The sequence below is a fragment of the Conger conger genome, chromosome 12, assembly GCF_963514075.1.
Source record: "Conger conger chromosome 12, fConCon1.1, whole genome shotgun sequence".
Lineage (NCBI taxonomy): Eukaryota > Metazoa > Chordata > Actinopteri > Anguilliformes > Congridae > Conger > Conger conger.
This window is the reverse complement of record NC_083771.1, coordinates 25,847,715-25,863,588: the sequence shown is the minus strand read 5'-3', so window position 1 is coordinate 25,863,588 and position 15,874 is coordinate 25,847,715. Positions and strand designations below refer to the sequence as shown.

Below are 15,874 nucleotides of genomic sequence, written 5' to 3'. Positions count from 1 at the left end.
AGCCTATGCCAGCATGCAGGGGGTAAGAGGCAGGAATACACCCAGGACAAGTCTCCAGTTGGCCTACTGCATGTCCTTGGACTGTGGGAGGAAACTGGAATGTATATATTTATATGTAGTTATATATAGATATTGTTGTGTTGTATTGTATTAGATATTGTATTGTTGTACTCGGGGTATTCTAGCTGCCAAGTGTCATGCTATTTCAAGGGTTCCAATTGTATCTACGGTTCCAAGTCACGCTAAGACTTGGAACCGTACTGTCCTCTAGGGTCCTCTTCACAGTTGTTCCTGTGTTTGAACTGCACTTCGTTGTACGTCGCTCTGGATAAGAGTGTCTGCTAAATGCTTTGTAATGTAATGCAATGTAAAACGCGGGGGAAACCCACATGGACACAGGAGTTGACCATCTGGTTTGTCGACTGAATCTGAGCTTCAAATCTGATTGTTCAGGTCAGGTCACCATAGAAGGGTCAATTAGCTTGCATGCTGAAGAGTGTTTATATTCAGACTCCCATGACCAACAAAAAGTGTTACCAAATACTGACACCCATTGCAGTTTGTAATAAATAAACTTTTTTAAAATCCACTTAAACACAGAATATTAAACAGTCTGGTCTGGTTGATGCACATATTTTGCTCTTATTTATACATCTGGCTTTCATTCAAGTATTCAAGAGAAGCTAGCCATCATAGGAAGAGGACTCCCAACCAAAATGTATAGCGAGATATTTTCCTAATCTGCGATCATTAAAAATTTAGAAAACGTAAGTACCACAATTTTGGCAGGTTAGCAACATCTCCCAATGTGTCACATTTGCTGGCTAGTACATCAACAGCTAACATTTCAACAGCTAGAGTAGCTAGCTACTGTAAAAAAAAGCACTTCAGCACATGCACTTTTTAACAAACAGTACTCGGATAGGCCGAGTTTACGTAAAACTAACCAATCGGAATTGCAGATATTGACAGGCGCTTCTCAGAGAACGTCAAGCTAGTCAAGTTACGAGCAATCTTGAAACAGAAGAAAGTATACCAAAGTTTTTGTTGTCACGTTATAAAAGAACGAAAAAAGAGGACATCTAAGTTTCTTAGCTGGAGTAAGTACAGTGCGATATATTATAGCAGCTCATGCTATGCTGGCCTGTCGTTCGTAATACACTGCGAGTAGCGGATTATTGGAGTGTATGTTGCTGGTGCTGTTTTGCTGTTTGAGTCGTGTGACACATTCTCGTAGGATAAATCTACCTAGCTAAGCGAGAAGGGGAAAATGCTGATAATGCATATAATCCGAAATTCATTCATTCCGAAAGTATGTGCAGTAAATGTATCCATGCACGTCCCCATTGCAATCCTTAACCTGCATGTAAAACTGTTTTCCTCTAAATGTAAACTGAGAATATTGTTATTGTCGGTGATTGGTGATGTTGCCTTGCAGCATGAAGAGCTTTCATCATGTTGCCGATTACAATTTTAAACTTTTATAACTGTGGTACTACATGATAGTTTTAGAGTTTTAGTTTGTAGAAACGTATTTATTGTTCTCCCTCCTTGTTTGCTAGGCTGAGTTAAACTTCCCAGCAAATACACATTAGCTAGCTTACCTGCCGGGTCAACTGAAAAGACCAATTTATGCCTTTTAAAGTTAAAATAACAAGTAAATGACTAACTAACTTGTGATTTACTATTGAACTGCATGTGTTTAGCTGACGGTAGAGCAGTAGACCATTGGAATAACACAGTGCTATCACTAGCCATGTCAAGTCTTTGGAATGTTTAAAATTAATAGCTAGCTATGCTGTACGTTAACTGATTTAACTAGCTGACGGTCTGGATAAACGTCTTAACCGTTAGTTTTTCCCAGACGTTGCATACGATTTTCTCTAAGATATATCTAACGCTGGGTAATATGTTGTTTAGATACTCTGAAGCCTGGAATCATGACACATTAATGCACAGATTACGGGTGTAGGCTATTCCTATTGCATCCTGGCTGGATTTCAATGTTAGCTAACAGATTAAAAATCTGGTCATAAAGATGGTCTAACTGGGTATTAGCTGGTCATCCAGCTTGTGCTGGTAGCTTGTCTGAGCTGGTAGCTGGTCAAACAGCTGTTTCAAATCCTAGCTTGATTGAGATCATTGTAAGAAACGTATTCAGAGCAGTGCAGGGACAAAGGACGTTAGCTAGTTGGTTGTACAGAGTGAACTGTACACACACACACACACACACACACACACACACACACCTCACTCTTACAGTAGCTACATCATTTCTTACAAATTAACACATATATGATGGATGGCGTATTTTAAGGAGTGCTTTCTAGTATGTCGTAGTTCTGCAATTTGCCCTCAATCTGTGTTGTTGATGGTTACTTTGTTATATTTCGTGTATGGTCTGTATTGCTGTAGGTATTAGCTATCTGTACATGGGATAATGTCTGAAAAATAAGAACAAAGCATTCAAGAATCGCATAAAATCTGTGAAGTAGTGGCGTAGGCTCCTGTATAGCAATGTTTCTGATAGTATGGTGGCAGAACAGGTGCGCTGGTGAGACATTTGGATTTTGTGGCGCTTTAAACCATGTCCCTTTCTCCCCCCTGTGTTGGCCTCTCTGTAGGGATGTTTGAAGGGACAGAGAGTGAAGGATGTATCGCAAACCCGGTAGGACGGTGCCTTCTCTGTCCCCTGCCCAAAGTATCCCACTGGAGACCCTCCTCCTTATTACCTCTCTCTCTCTCTGCTCGTGCATGTTGGGCTTGGTCCTCTGTCTGTCTGTCCATCTGTTACCTGTTATCTGTATCTCTCTCCCTCCCTCTCTCCCTGTCCATCTCCCTCCCTCTCTCCCTCTCTCCCTCTCTCCCTCTCCATCTCCCTCCCTCTCTCCCTCTCTCTCCATCTCTCTCTCTCTCTCTCTCTCTCTCTCTCTCTCTCTCTCTCTCTCTCTCTCTCTCTCTCTCTCTCTCTCTCATGTCCTCTAATAAAGTGGCAGTAAGAATTATTTACCACCAGAGGGCAAAAAAAGCAACCAAACAATTTGCTGCAAATGAATTGTGTCAGTTGTGTTTCTCTCACAGACTGTCTGCTTAGTGAGCTGCATTGTCCCTGCTTCCCTTTATCCCCTCTGCCTGCTTCCTCTTTTTATCTTTCTGTTGCCTCTCACGCCCTCATTTTCAGCTCTGCTCCTCATTTTTTGATTATTATTTGTGTACATTTTAGATCTTGTTCTCTTTGCTGTAGCGCCTTGAGATTATATCTTGAATGAAAGGTGCATAATAAATTCAATGTATCACATAATAATTATTGTTGCTATTATTAATAGAGAATCAGCAACAGCTGCCATACTGTATTGAAATAATAATGATTATTATTATTATTATTGTTATTATTATTGTTATTGATATTATTTACAGTAAGTGTGGTGGCAGCTGTCTTTTCAGGATTTTAAAACTGGAAAAGTTGTATCAACTGTTATCTTCACGGTTTTAAAGTGAAAACAAAGCATTCCAATGAGGGTTTGGTTACCTTGGCAGAGCATCTGCTTGCATCATTTTGCTGTTTGCTTACCCTCTTTCCCAGTGCATGTTCACAGTGTGTGCGTGTGTGCGTGTGTGTGTGTATGTGTGTGTGTTTCAGGCCAGAATCGATATCCGGGCCCGGGTGCAGCAGTTTTTGGAGGAGAGGATGCAGACCACAATGGTAGTCTGTTCACGCACTGCACTGCAAGATTTAGGTGTTGTTTGACCAATCTTTAAAAGGGGCAGGGCGTGTGTCTCAGAAACCAGAAACTCCCTCCGCTGTCCTCCTGGTTTTATCACTCCCTGCTGTCTCTAGACAATACAGAGAACGGTGCGATACAGAAACCATCCAAAGGCTAAAACACTTTGTTAAAGACAGATGTCAGAGGACAGCGGACAGACTTGTTCAAGCTAAGCGAAAGGCCACACAAACATGAATCCATGAGTCCGTCCTGCCTTGTGTCAACAGTGTAGGCTGGTGGTAGGGAATGATTTGTTGGCACACATTAGGTGTCTTAATAACAATTATGTTTATCTAATGAAGGGGCCAATTAATATATATCAATATTGCCATCACATATGTCCATGTACTGGTTTTTAACCCTCCTTTAAAGTGACTTTAAAGTTACTTTTTTTCTTTCATCTATGACCTCTGGAAAATGCTCTTTCAAGTATTTTAATTGGTTTTACAGTATTTGACATTGAATTGAAAAGGTCTGCTTGTAAAATTTGCTGCTTCTTATTCTGTTTTGCGTGGTTTACATATCTGTGTAGGGGTGTCATGTTAACTCTCTGTGTGTGTGTGTGTGTGCGCGCGTGCCTGTGTACTTATGTGTCTACATTAGGAATGCTGTTAATTCCTGTGCCATGTTTTCCAGCTTACCGGCGTGCTAATCGGAGCAGTGGTGGCCATCTCTCTGATCGGCATTGTAGTCTTGTTCCTCTACAGGCGATACAAACTGTCCCGTTAGTATCTCCCTCTCACACACTCCCCCAACACTCCCCCTACGTCTGTTTGTCTGTCTCACACACTGTGTGTCTGTCTTTCAAACGCACTTCCCCAAGGACTGTATGTCTATTTCACACACTCCCTCGAGGACTGTATGTCTATTTCACACACTCCCTGAAGGACTGTATGTCTATTTCACACACTCCCCCCATGTCTGTGTGTCTGTTTCACACACAACCCCCAAAGGCTGCATACTGGGTAAACATTCCTGACCCTTGACCTTGAAACAGACCAGGCCGAATCCTTCACACATATTTTGTAATGACTAGCAGTGAAGTATTTCATTATCTGACTGATCCACACCATGTTGTTTTATCCTGTGGTGATGTTATTTTCTCATATCCACAGAATACACACACAGAGGATAAAATGAAGCTCTGGTCTTCGTGCCCACAGGTTGATTAGCTCAGTTAATGTGATTTCTGCGCTCGTTAGAGTGCAAGCCAGTACAGTACAGCTCTTTAACTCTTCACAAGCGACAGTGGAGTGGGATTTATCTGTCCTGAGGTAGCCTTGTTCCAGGATTATATCATAGAAGACCAGCTGTGATGGGTGTATCTGCTTCATATCTTCGCTCCACTCATGACTCATAGTTGGTCTCATAAGTGTCATAAGATGGCTGATAATCTCATGCTGCTTATGTGTGTTTGAGCAATAGGAGCGAAACCTAATGACGGTGATGCGAGAAGCGTATCTCAGTGGGAAGACCGTGGGCTAATTTTATTGTGTGTGTGTCTGTGTGTGTGTGGGCGTGTGTGTGCGCCTGTGCGTGTCTGTCTGTCTGTCTGTCTGTCTGTCTGTCTGTCTGTCTGTCTGTCTGTCTGTCTGTATTCCAGAGGGCCAGCAGGGGGGCGTTCCTCGCTATCGCTTTCGGAAAAGAGACAAAGTGCTCTTCTACGGCAGGAAGATCATGAGGAAGGTGAGCCCTGCCGCTGCTGTTTGCATGCCATGTCCAGCAGGGGGCAGTGTGGGCTTGGCTATGAAGTGCCACTGACTGAACTGTAGATCACTTTACATTACATTACATTCATGGCATTTGACAGACACTCTTATCCAGAGCGACGTACAACAAAGTGCAAAGTGCATACCCATAACCAGGGATACGTGCACTATCCCTGAGAAGAAATCACCACATATTTCTCTCTCTCTGTCTCTATCTGTCTCTCTCTGTCTCTGTCTCTGTCTCTCTCTCCCTCTCCCTCTTTCTCTTCCTCTCTCTCCCTCTCCCTCTCTCTCTTCCTCTCCCTCTCTCTCGCTCTCCCTCTCCCCCCTCTCTCTCTCCCTCCCCCTCTCTCTCTCTCCCTCCCCCTCTCTCTCTCTCTCTCTCTCTCTCGCTCCCCCTCTCTCTCTCCCTCTCTCTCTCCCTCTCTCTCCCCCCTCTCTCTCTCCCTCTCTCTCCCCTCTCTCTCTCTCTCTCTCTCTCTCTCTCTCTCTCTCTCTCTCCCTCCCCCTCCCCCCCCTCTCTCTCTCTCTCTCTCTCTCTCAGGTCCAGACCCTGTCGTCTCCTCCTTCCTCCAGCTCTCTGTCCAGGCAGCAGCGCACACGTAAGAGACCCAAGGTCCTGAGTATCGCCCGCAGGTAAGGCAGCTGACCCCACCTCCATGTGCCTGATGGAGATGCAGGGACGCCCCACTGGTTCAGGGGAAAAAAACAGCAAAAAAACTAAAGAAAAGCACAGTGAAGCACATGAAGGTTCTTGAAAATGACATTACATTGTTGCCCCGGCTGTGGTTTTCCTGCACAATTCAATTACACTGAAATTGCGGGTGAACAAATTAAAACCACTAATTGAGGCCTTTCAGGATAGTATAATGTACCGTGGGTGCTCTCAGAAACCGTGTTTGGCGCAAGAAGTATAAGAAGTCAGTGATGTGGTACTGTATAGACAGGAGACAAATAGACTGTTTATATAGAGCTTTTATCCAAAGCGCTTAAAGGTACAATAGGTCATTTAGGATTTATAACGGTCAAGAGAGGAATGCAGCAACAAACACACTCAAACCACAACACTGTTTATCCATCCCCCTTCTCTGTGAACATGCTGTTGTTGAAACGCCGTTGGCTGTGGCAGTTAGAACTAATTTTCAACCAATGGGCTTGAATTATTACAGCTATACAGTGTTTTGGTACAGAGTACCGGCCCGTCAACTGCATATTTTGAAACCCGAATTTAAGGACTATAAACACAGGCAGAGGGTGAGTCAACATGTCAGTGAGCATTTTTCCAATGATAGGAAGGGATTTACAATGGTCTTGTTACAATGTTTTAACACAAAAGTTTGACCTATTGTGCCTTTAACAATGAATGCCTCTCCTTCCCCGTTCACGCACACGCTCACAGGCGATAGGCTGCCATGCAAGGCACCAACCAGCTGATCGGGAGCAGTCGGGGGGTTAGGCGTCTTGCTCAGGGACACTTTCGACACACCTAGGATGGCAGTTAGAATCGGCGACCCTCCGACTGCCAGACGAGCGCTCTTACCTAATGTCGGCTCGCGTTTCGCTTTATTTTGGCAGGATCCTGCGCATTCGCCGGGAGCCCCCCACCCTGCAGCCCAAAGAGCCTCCGCCTTCTTTGCTGGAGGCCGACTTGACCGAGTTCGACGTGCAGAACTCCCACCTGCCCTCCGAGGTGCTCTACATGCTTAAGAACGTCAGGTGAGCGCCAGCGGTCGCCTCACGTTAGCACGTTAGCCCGTAGTGTCGTACAGCTGAGTTAGCCCGTAGTGTTGTACAGCTGAGTTAGCCCGTAGTGTCGTACAGCTGAGTTAGCGCATAGTGTCGTACAGCTGAGTTAGCCCGTAGTGTCGTACAGCTGAGTTAGCGCATAGTGTCGTACAGCTGAGTTAGCCCGTAGTGTCGTACAGCTGAGTTAGCGCATAGTGTCGTACAGCTGAGTTAGCCCGTAGTGTCGTACAGCTGAGTTAGCACCTAGTGTCGTACAGCTGAGTTAGCGCGTAGTGTCGTACAGCTGAGTTAGCGCATAGTGTCGTACAGCTGAGTTAGCGCATAGTGTCGTACAGCTGAGTTAGCACCTAGTGTCGTACAGCTGAGTTAGCGCATAGTGTCGTACAGCTGAGTTAGCCCGTAGTGTCGTACAGCTGAGTTAGCACCTAGTGTCGTACAGCTGAGTTAGCGCGTAGTGTCGTACAGCTGAGTTAGCGCATAGTGTCGTACAGCTGAGTTAGCGCATAGTGTCGTACAGCTGAGTTAGCGCATAGTGTCGTACAGCTGAGTTAGCACCTAGTGTCGTACAGCTGAGTTAGCGCATAGTGTCGTACAGCTGAGTTAGCACCTAGTGTCGTACAGCTGAGTTAGCGCATAGTGTCGTACAGCTGAGTTAGCGCGTAGTGTCGTACAGCTGAGTTAGCGCGTAGTGTCGTACAGCTGAGTTAGCGCCTAGTGTCGTACAGCTGAGTTAGCACGTAGTGTCGTACAGCTGAGTTAGCACCTAGTGTCGTACAGCTGAGTTAGCGCCTAGTGTCGTACAGCTGAGTTAGCGCGTAGTGTCGTACAGCTGAGTTAGCGCGTAGTGTCGTACAGCTGAGTTAGCGCGTAGTGTCGTACAGCTGAGTTAGCGCATTGTGTCGTACAGCTGAGTTAGCGCGTAGTGTCGTACAGCTGAGTTAGCGCATAGTGTCGTACAGCTGAGTTAGCACCTAGTGTCGTACAGCTGAGTTAGTGCATAGTGTCGTACAGCTGAGTTAGCCCGTAGTGTCGTACAGCTGAGTTAGCGCCTAGTGTCGTACAGCTGAGTTAGCGCGTAGTGTCGTACAGCTGAGTTAGCGCCTAGTGTCGTACAGCTGAGTTAGCGCGTAGTGTCGTACAGCTGAGTTAGCGCATAGTGTCGTACAGCTGAGTTAGCCCCTAGTGTCGTACAGCTGAGTTAGCCCGTAGTGTCGTACAGCTGAGTTAGCACATAGTGTCGTACAGCTGAGTTAGCCCGTAGTGTCGTACAGCTGAGTTAGCGCCTAGTGTCGTACAGCTGAGTTAGCGCGTAGTGTCGTACAGCTGAGTTAGCGCATTGTGTCGTACAGCTGAGTTAGCGCGTAGTGTCGTACAGCTGAGTTAGCGCATAGTGTCGTACAGCTGAGTTAGCCCGTAGTGTCGTACAGCTGAGTTAGCGCCTAGTGTCGTACAGCTGAGTTAGCGCGTAGTGTCGTACAGCTGAGTTAGCCCGTAGTGTCGTACAGCTGAGTTAGCACCTAGTGTCGTACAGCTGAGTTAGCGCGTAGTGTCGTACAGCTGAGTTAGCGCCTAGTGTCGTACAGCTGAGTTAGCGCGTAGTGTCGTACAGCTGAGTTAGCGCGTAGTGTCGTACAGCTGAGTTAGCGCGTAGTGTCGTACAGCTGAGTTAGCGCGTAGTGTCGTACAGCTGAGTTAGCGCGTAGTGTCGTACAGCTGAGTTAGCGCGTAGTGTCGTACAGCTGAGTTAGCGCGTAGTGTCGTACAGCTGAGTTAGCGCGTAGTGTCATGCAGCTGAGGCAAACGCCTTTGTAGTCTTGTGCCCTAACCCCTGTGTGTGTCCACCCTGCTGTAGTCTTGTGCTCTAACCTGTGTGTGTCCACCCTGCTGTACTCTTGTGCCCTAACCCCTGTGTGTGTCCACCCTGCTGTACTCTTGTGCTCTAACCTGTGTGTGTCCACCCTGCTGTACTCTTGTGCTCTGACCTGTGTGTGTCCACCCTGCTGTACTCTTGTGCTCTGACCTGTGTGTGTCCACCCTGCTGTACTCTTGTGCTCTGACCTGTGTGTGTCCACCCTACTGTAGTCTTGTGCTCTGACCTGTGTGTGTCCACCCTGCTGTACTCTTGTGCTCTAACCTGTGTGTGTCCACCCTGTTGTACTCTTGTGCTCTGACTTGTGTGTGTTCACCCTACTGTAGTCTTGTGCTCTGACCTGTGTGTGTTCACCCTACTGTAGTCTTGTGCCCTAACCCCTGTGTGTGTCCACCCTGCTGTACTCTTGTGCTCTGACCTGTGTGTGTCCACCCTGCTGTACTCTTGTGCCCTAACCCCTGTGAGTCTCCGCCCCGCAGGGTTTTGGGACACTTTGAGAAGCCTCTGTTCCTGGAGCTGTGCCGGCACATGGTGCTGATGGAGCTGCAGGAAGGGGAGGGGCTGTTCCGCCCAGGCGACAGGGACGACAGCATCTACGTGGTGCAGGACGGCCGCCTGGAGCTCTGCATCAACGAGAGCGTAAGGGTCAAGGGTCAAGGGTCAGAGGTCCAGCCTGTCGTCACAACGCCCGCCGGGGCGTTCTCCTTTAAGGCCCTTTCTCCTGTAACTCTGCTTTACCCATCATGGAAAAAAGTCAAGCTAGATATTAGCGATGACGTCAGCAGTGCTGTCTGTGATGAACGCGGAGTCATCCGTGTGCAGTTGACGGTCGTGGGCAGTACCACACAGCGGCGCAAACACCCAGTGAGGGAACGTCTCCAGCGGACGCTACTGACTGTGTCTCACAGTCATTTGGCAATTACATGCGAACAACAGGAATTATAGAACCCTTGTTTGCTCCTACACTTCTGAGCGTGGGCAGGTATAAACCTCCTCACAGCTAATAATAAACACCGAAATGACGGCAGATGAATAAGAGAAGGGATACTCAAATCCAACTCAAGTCCAACTCGTGTGTTTTTTTTTTTCTCCCAGGTAAATTAACTGAACCATTAGGTCTACTGATTGGCCAGACTGTCTTCGCACCCGATTCCCAACTTAAGGGAGTTTAGAAAACCAGCATTTCTCGAGCCTCGAGGACCGTGATTTGATGATCCCTGAACCAGGGAGTAAATAAAGTGGTTGCGGTTTATCCCAGGTCGTGTTAAGGATTAGATCACTGCAGCCAGGCACCGTGGATGAGGCGGATTAGTGCAGGGGTACACCTGTCAGTCCACACAAATCAGTCCAAATGTCAAGCCAAGCGTTTTTTCTTCATCTGGGATTTTACTGTCTGCCCACATTAATGTGCGCTCCCAAACAGCCTGCTGCCACCATGTTAATGGTCCGTCTCCCTTATTGAGTACAACTGTGAAATTGGAGCCATGGGACTGGTTCAGCTATCGATAGCGGGATATACGCCGTCAGTGCCACGGAAGGTTAATTTAAAATGATGCCTTTTGCAATAGTCTGTGTTAGGTGACGTGAACTTGGCAATTGCTTTCCAGTTCCGTTTAACCTCTGCTTAAATTTTAATGTGCTTATTTCTGTATGCTAATTTGGTTCACCCTGAGAGGTCAGGGGTCATCCAATATCCTGTGTCCTTCATCTTCATTACATTACGTTCCATTACGTTTATTTTGCAAAAGATTTTTCTTATTTTGAAATGTTTGCCTTTCTCTTTCTTTCTCTCTCTCCCCCTTCCCTCTTTCTCTGTTCCTCTCTTTCTGTCATTGTTAATGGTCTTTTACATTAATTTATAAATCAGGGAAACATGATGTTTTTGTCTAGGACAGACGTTGTCAGAAGACACCTGAATTATTTTTTCACTGTAGGTAAACATGCTTTGAAAAATATACACAGCAATGGTTGAATTGCATTGCGTATCAACCTGAACTGACCTGAACTGACCTGAACTGACCTGAACTGACCTGAACTGACCTGAACTGACCTGAACTGGCCTGAACTGGCCTGAACTGTTGTGCACTGCATTGACTGAATGGAAGAGTTCAGCACAAGTTTATTGGGATTTCTCCCGGTTTCTTTGGCCTTTCCAGGATGGAACGGTTCCAGTGGTGAAGGACGTGCTTCCAGGAGACAGTGTACACAGTCTGCTCAGCATTCTGGACATCATCACTGTGAGTCCGTCTTTCCGTCTGTCCCTCTATCCTAACTCTGCTTGTGCATGTTGGGCTTGGTCCTCTGTCTGTCTGTCCATCTGTTACCTGTTATCTGTCTCTCCCTCCCTCTCCCTCTCTCTCCCTCTCCATCTCCCTCTCCATCTCTCTCTCCCTCTCTCCCTCTCCCTCTCTCCCTCTCTCTCTCTCTCTCCCTCTCTCCCTCTCTCTCTCTCTCCCCTGTATGTGATGGCGCTGTGAAGAGACGGTGCGAGCAGCTCAGTCCCTGTATGAGTGATACTCTCTCTCCCTCCCCCTCCTCCTCTCTCTCCCTCTCTCTCTCTCTCTCTGTACCCCAGGGGTACCCCGCTCCCTATAAGACCGTGTCCGCTCGAGCGGCCTCCAGATCCACCATCCTGCGCCTGCCAGCCTCCGCCTTCCAGTCCGTGTTTCAGAAATACCCGGAGACGCTGGTCCGGGTCATCCAGGTACCGCTGCCGACTGCTGTCACACGAGCAGTCCCCTGACTATGGGGGGACCGTGTATACCTGTGTCATTCCTACATGGTTCCTCGGTATGGATGTAAAAACCCACATGTTAAAGCTGGAAGTCTGCTCCTTAACCACATAGTGATTGTTTTATTTCAACTGTTTGTGTGCTGGAGTACGGATCAAAAACAACAAGAAATGTGTCGCTGTCCAAATACTACGGACTGCACTGTGCATATATCCCTTAGGAATTTATCCAGCAGCTGTGTAAGGGTTTTAGAAGGGTTCTCAGGTGTTCACGCACACGCACACACACACTCACACTCACACACAGAGACTGGCTCTGGCTCACTTTGTCTCTCTGTCTCTTTCTGGGAAGATCATCATGGTTCGTCTTCAGAGAGTGACGTTCCTGGCCCTGCACCACTACCTGGGACTGACCACTGAGCTCTTCAACCCGGTGAGAGTCACGTTCGCCCTACGGTCAGCTCCTCGGTCAACCGCTGGCCTCTTCAGCCCCGTGTTCGCCTTACGGTCCGCTGAGCTTCAGTCCGGTAAACGGGGCTGAGGTCATGTTCACTCACGGTTGGCCGAGCTCTTGGGCCCGGGGAGAGTCTCCGTTTCACAGCCTCACGGCTCACCTGTGAACTCCCCGGCCCCGCTGGAGCCCGACCGCTTGTTCACGTTGCGGTCTACTGAGCTCCACGGTCTGCGGAGAGCCCGCGGGCATGTTCGTGTTATGAGTTGCCTCCGTGTACAGCTCTGTCAGAATACGGCCTCTCCCCGGCTGGCGTTGTGTTGTTACCCACATAGAGACCCATAGAGGTTACTGCTGTGTGGTTGAGGGGGGTACAGGGATATTGGAAAGCCATTGGGTGTGCAGGCGCAGTTACTGGTGGGGACAGGGGAAAGGGTGGAGGAGAGAGGGAGAGATAGAGAGAGGCGCCGAGGGAAGAAGGGAGCTAGAGTGAGGGAGTTGTGGAAAGGGGGAGAGGGAGTGAGGATGGTAGAAAGGAAAGATTGTGTAGAGAGAGAGAGAGGTAGAGAGAGAGGGAGAGAGAGACGAGGAGAGGTAGAGAGTGAGAGAGGTACAGAGAGAGACGGAGATGCGCAGTAGATACTGCTATTTACATTTAGCAGTGCATTGTAGCCCCTGTCCTGTAGTGAGCTGTGTGTGTGCCTTATTATGCTTCATACGGGCTGCACTCAAAAGAGCCCAAAAGAGCCCAACTCATAAAACTCCCAGACACGCTAACGTGCCCGTCATGGCCCCGTCCGTGGAGATGGAGATCGCATTCTCAGATCGCGGCTCCTATCCACCTCAATCCAGCCTGGCTTTAGAGAGAGGTGGGGAGGGCCTTCCTGTGGAGGTCTCTGACCACCTTCAAGTGCAGACTGAAGACCCACCTTTTTAGGCTGCTCCTTACTAGCTGTTTATTATAGCTATCGCACGTCTGTGTACTACACTTGTTTTATTATTGCTTGCGTTATGTTTGCTGAAACGATTTAATTGCTTTTGTTTGTTTACTGTCATCAGATCTACGAGGCCCAAGTTCTTATCGCAGTGGTCATTTCCAGTCAGAACCATACTTTCCTCTATGGTCTTTCAGTGCACTGGTTCTGATTTGCACTTTGTTGAACGCCACTCTGGATAAGAGCGTCTGCCAAATGCCACTAAAGTAGTGTCATTTAATGGGAGTGTGGGGTTCACAGACGTCATAGTGAGCGGGCTCCCGTGTGACTCTTGTGAACCAATCAAACGTGGCTGGTGTGTGTGTACACGGGCGGGCGCCACTCTTCGATCGCTCTTGGCTCTGAGCCATGCCAGTGCTGTCTGATGCTGGCAGTCCTCACAGGAGACGCTAATAACTGGCTTTGTATCGCTCAGGGATATGGGCGGGGTGCAGTCAGTTGCCAGCATTGCTCATTGCTGGCCGTCAGGGTGGCCCTGGCTCCAGGTAGCTCTCGAGCTGCGGTTATGTAGAGACGGAGCTGGCTGGCTGTGTTTCTATCCCGAGCAGTCAGCAGGCAGTATAGGAGCATTCCAATTTTGGGTGGGATTGAAGATGCCAGATTTATGTAAAATAAAAAACGCCTGGCACTGTGATTGCTTTGTGGCAGTGAGTCACTGATGTCCCTGGATAACGCCATTCAATGCGAGGCGTGTGCAACCTCATTCTGCGGTCGCTCACGGAAACGGGGTGCCGTGTACTGTGTGTTCACTGGAAGCGGGTTTATCGAGGTTCCTGTGGAGTGAAGCTGCTTTGCGTTTTCGTTCAGCAGGCCTGTTAAATTACCCTCAGTCCATCTCTCTGAAGCTGAGATGCATTTGGAGATGCAGAGGGAACCAGTGAGGACGTTTTTTGATTTGACTGTGACTGTTCTGGGGGGGCGGGGCAGGACGGGGGTGAGGGTGGGCCATTCGGGGTGAGACCAGGTCAGGGGCTGGCTGTAACCACCAGATGTGTGTGTATGTGTGTATGTATATGTGTGTTTCTGTGTGTGTGTGTGTGTCTGTGTGTGTCTGTGTCTTTGTATGTGTGTGTGTATGTGTGTGTGTGTGTCTGTGTGTGTATTTCTGTTTCTGTTTCTGTGTGTGTGTGTGTGTGTGTGTGTGTTTCTGTGTCTGTTTCTGTTTCTGTATGTATGTGTGTGTGTGTGCGCGTGTGTGTGTGTTTCTGTTTCTGTTTCTGTGTGTGTGTGTGTGTGTCTGTGTCTGTGTATGTGTGTGTGTGTGTTTCTGTTTCTGTTTCTGTGTGTGTGTGTGTCTGTGTGTCTGTGTATGTGTGTGTGTGTTTCTGTTTCTGTGTGTGTCTGTGTGTGTGTGTCTGTGTGTGTGTCTGTGTGTGTGTGTTACTCAGGAGAGGCAGGCTGTCCCCCTGACGTCAGTGGCCAGTGTGATCGGGGACACCAGCGGGGGCAGGGCAGGAAGACGGCAGCACACACACACCCCCGTAGAGGATGAGGCTGCCTCGGAAAACACTGCAGATACAGGTAACGCACACGCACACACACACACACACACACACACACACACCTACTGAAGCACACACACACACACCTACTGAAGCACACACACACACACCTTCTGAAGCACACACACACACACACACCTACTGAAGCACACACACACACACACATACCCCCACATCCACATACACACACACACACACACATACATACCCCCACATCCACACACACACACACACACACACACACACACAGATACGCACTAGAATAAACATAAGCTCTCCAAAAACTTCTTGGCATCAGGTTTGGACTCAAAACGTGATGCTATGAAATACAGAGTGTGAGTTTGCCACAGTTAATGGTTTGTTCCTATAGTTTTTATCAGAACAAAGTGTACGTATGTGTGCCTATGTGCACACACACATGCACACGTTCGCACGCACATGCACATGCAGGTAACCCATACACACTAAACATGGCAGGATTTGCTCTGGAAGTGAAAGCTGGATGTGAGAGGGGGAGGTGACCGTGTTGTCCGGGTTTTCAGATGGAGGGAAAGGCGGGCAGTCGGAGGCCTCCAAGAAGTCCCGTTCCATCCCAGCGCCTGCAGACAGCGCAGGTACAACTCTCCACCACGCGGGGGCGCACTTACTGTAACAGAGTCACTCACCGGACTCACCGACTCACTCGCTGAATTACTCTCCATTGAACCCCTCTGTGCTTATTGCTAGGCAAGTCTCAGGATGTGGATGTCCGAGTCAGTCTAGGACCGGGATGAGATTGTGTCCTGAGAGTTTTGTCATGGTTCTGGTCCCAGTGCTGAAGTCTGTCTGTGCTCAGCAGGGGTGACGGGAAACGACCTGAACATGGCCTACGAGAGGGCCAGGGTCACCATCGATGAACCTCCCTCCAGTCCTGCCACGGTCCACAAGGTACCACACTCCGTACTCTGAGACATACCTGCTCACTGCGGGCCCCTTTTATTGATGCATACAACTCCTTTTTGAAAAGCAAGAGCTGTCGTTACGAGGTAACAAGAGTCCATGTGTATGGCCCATAGAGTGGTGTGGGAAGAACTACAGCTTAGGAGACCAGGAGGTTAGTTTTGGTC

General features: G+C 48.2%; 1 protein-coding gene across 1 annotated transcript in view; it reads left to right on the top strand.

Annotated features, from left to right (window-relative positions):
- Window positions 1–970: 970 nt before the first annotated feature.
- pnpla7a (patatin-like phospholipase domain containing 7a) overlaps window positions 971–15,874 on the top strand; it is a 40,921-nt gene continuing 26,017 nt past the window's right edge. The window contains exons 1-14 of the mRNA XM_061262667.1: window positions 971–1,100; window positions 2,625–2,668; window positions 3,641–3,703; window positions 4,401–4,488; window positions 5,368–5,450; window positions 6,018–6,109; window positions 7,049–7,189; window positions 9,569–9,728; window positions 11,246–11,326; window positions 11,665–11,793; window positions 12,173–12,253; window positions 14,655–14,787; window positions 15,311–15,382; window positions 15,607–15,695. Coding sequence (XP_061118651.1) covers window positions 2,627–2,668; window positions 3,641–3,703; window positions 4,401–4,488; window positions 5,368–5,450; window positions 6,018–6,109; window positions 7,049–7,189; window positions 9,569–9,728; window positions 11,246–11,326; window positions 11,665–11,793; window positions 12,173–12,253; window positions 14,655–14,787; window positions 15,311–15,382; window positions 15,607–15,695 — 1,254 coding nt within the window. The 5' untranslated portion in view covers window positions 971–1,100; window positions 2,625–2,626. The remainder of the gene's footprint in view (window positions 1,101–2,624; window positions 2,669–3,640; window positions 3,704–4,400; window positions 4,489–5,367; window positions 5,451–6,017; window positions 6,110–7,048; window positions 7,190–9,568; window positions 9,729–11,245; window positions 11,327–11,664; window positions 11,794–12,172; window positions 12,254–14,654; window positions 14,788–15,310; window positions 15,383–15,606; window positions 15,696–15,874) is intronic.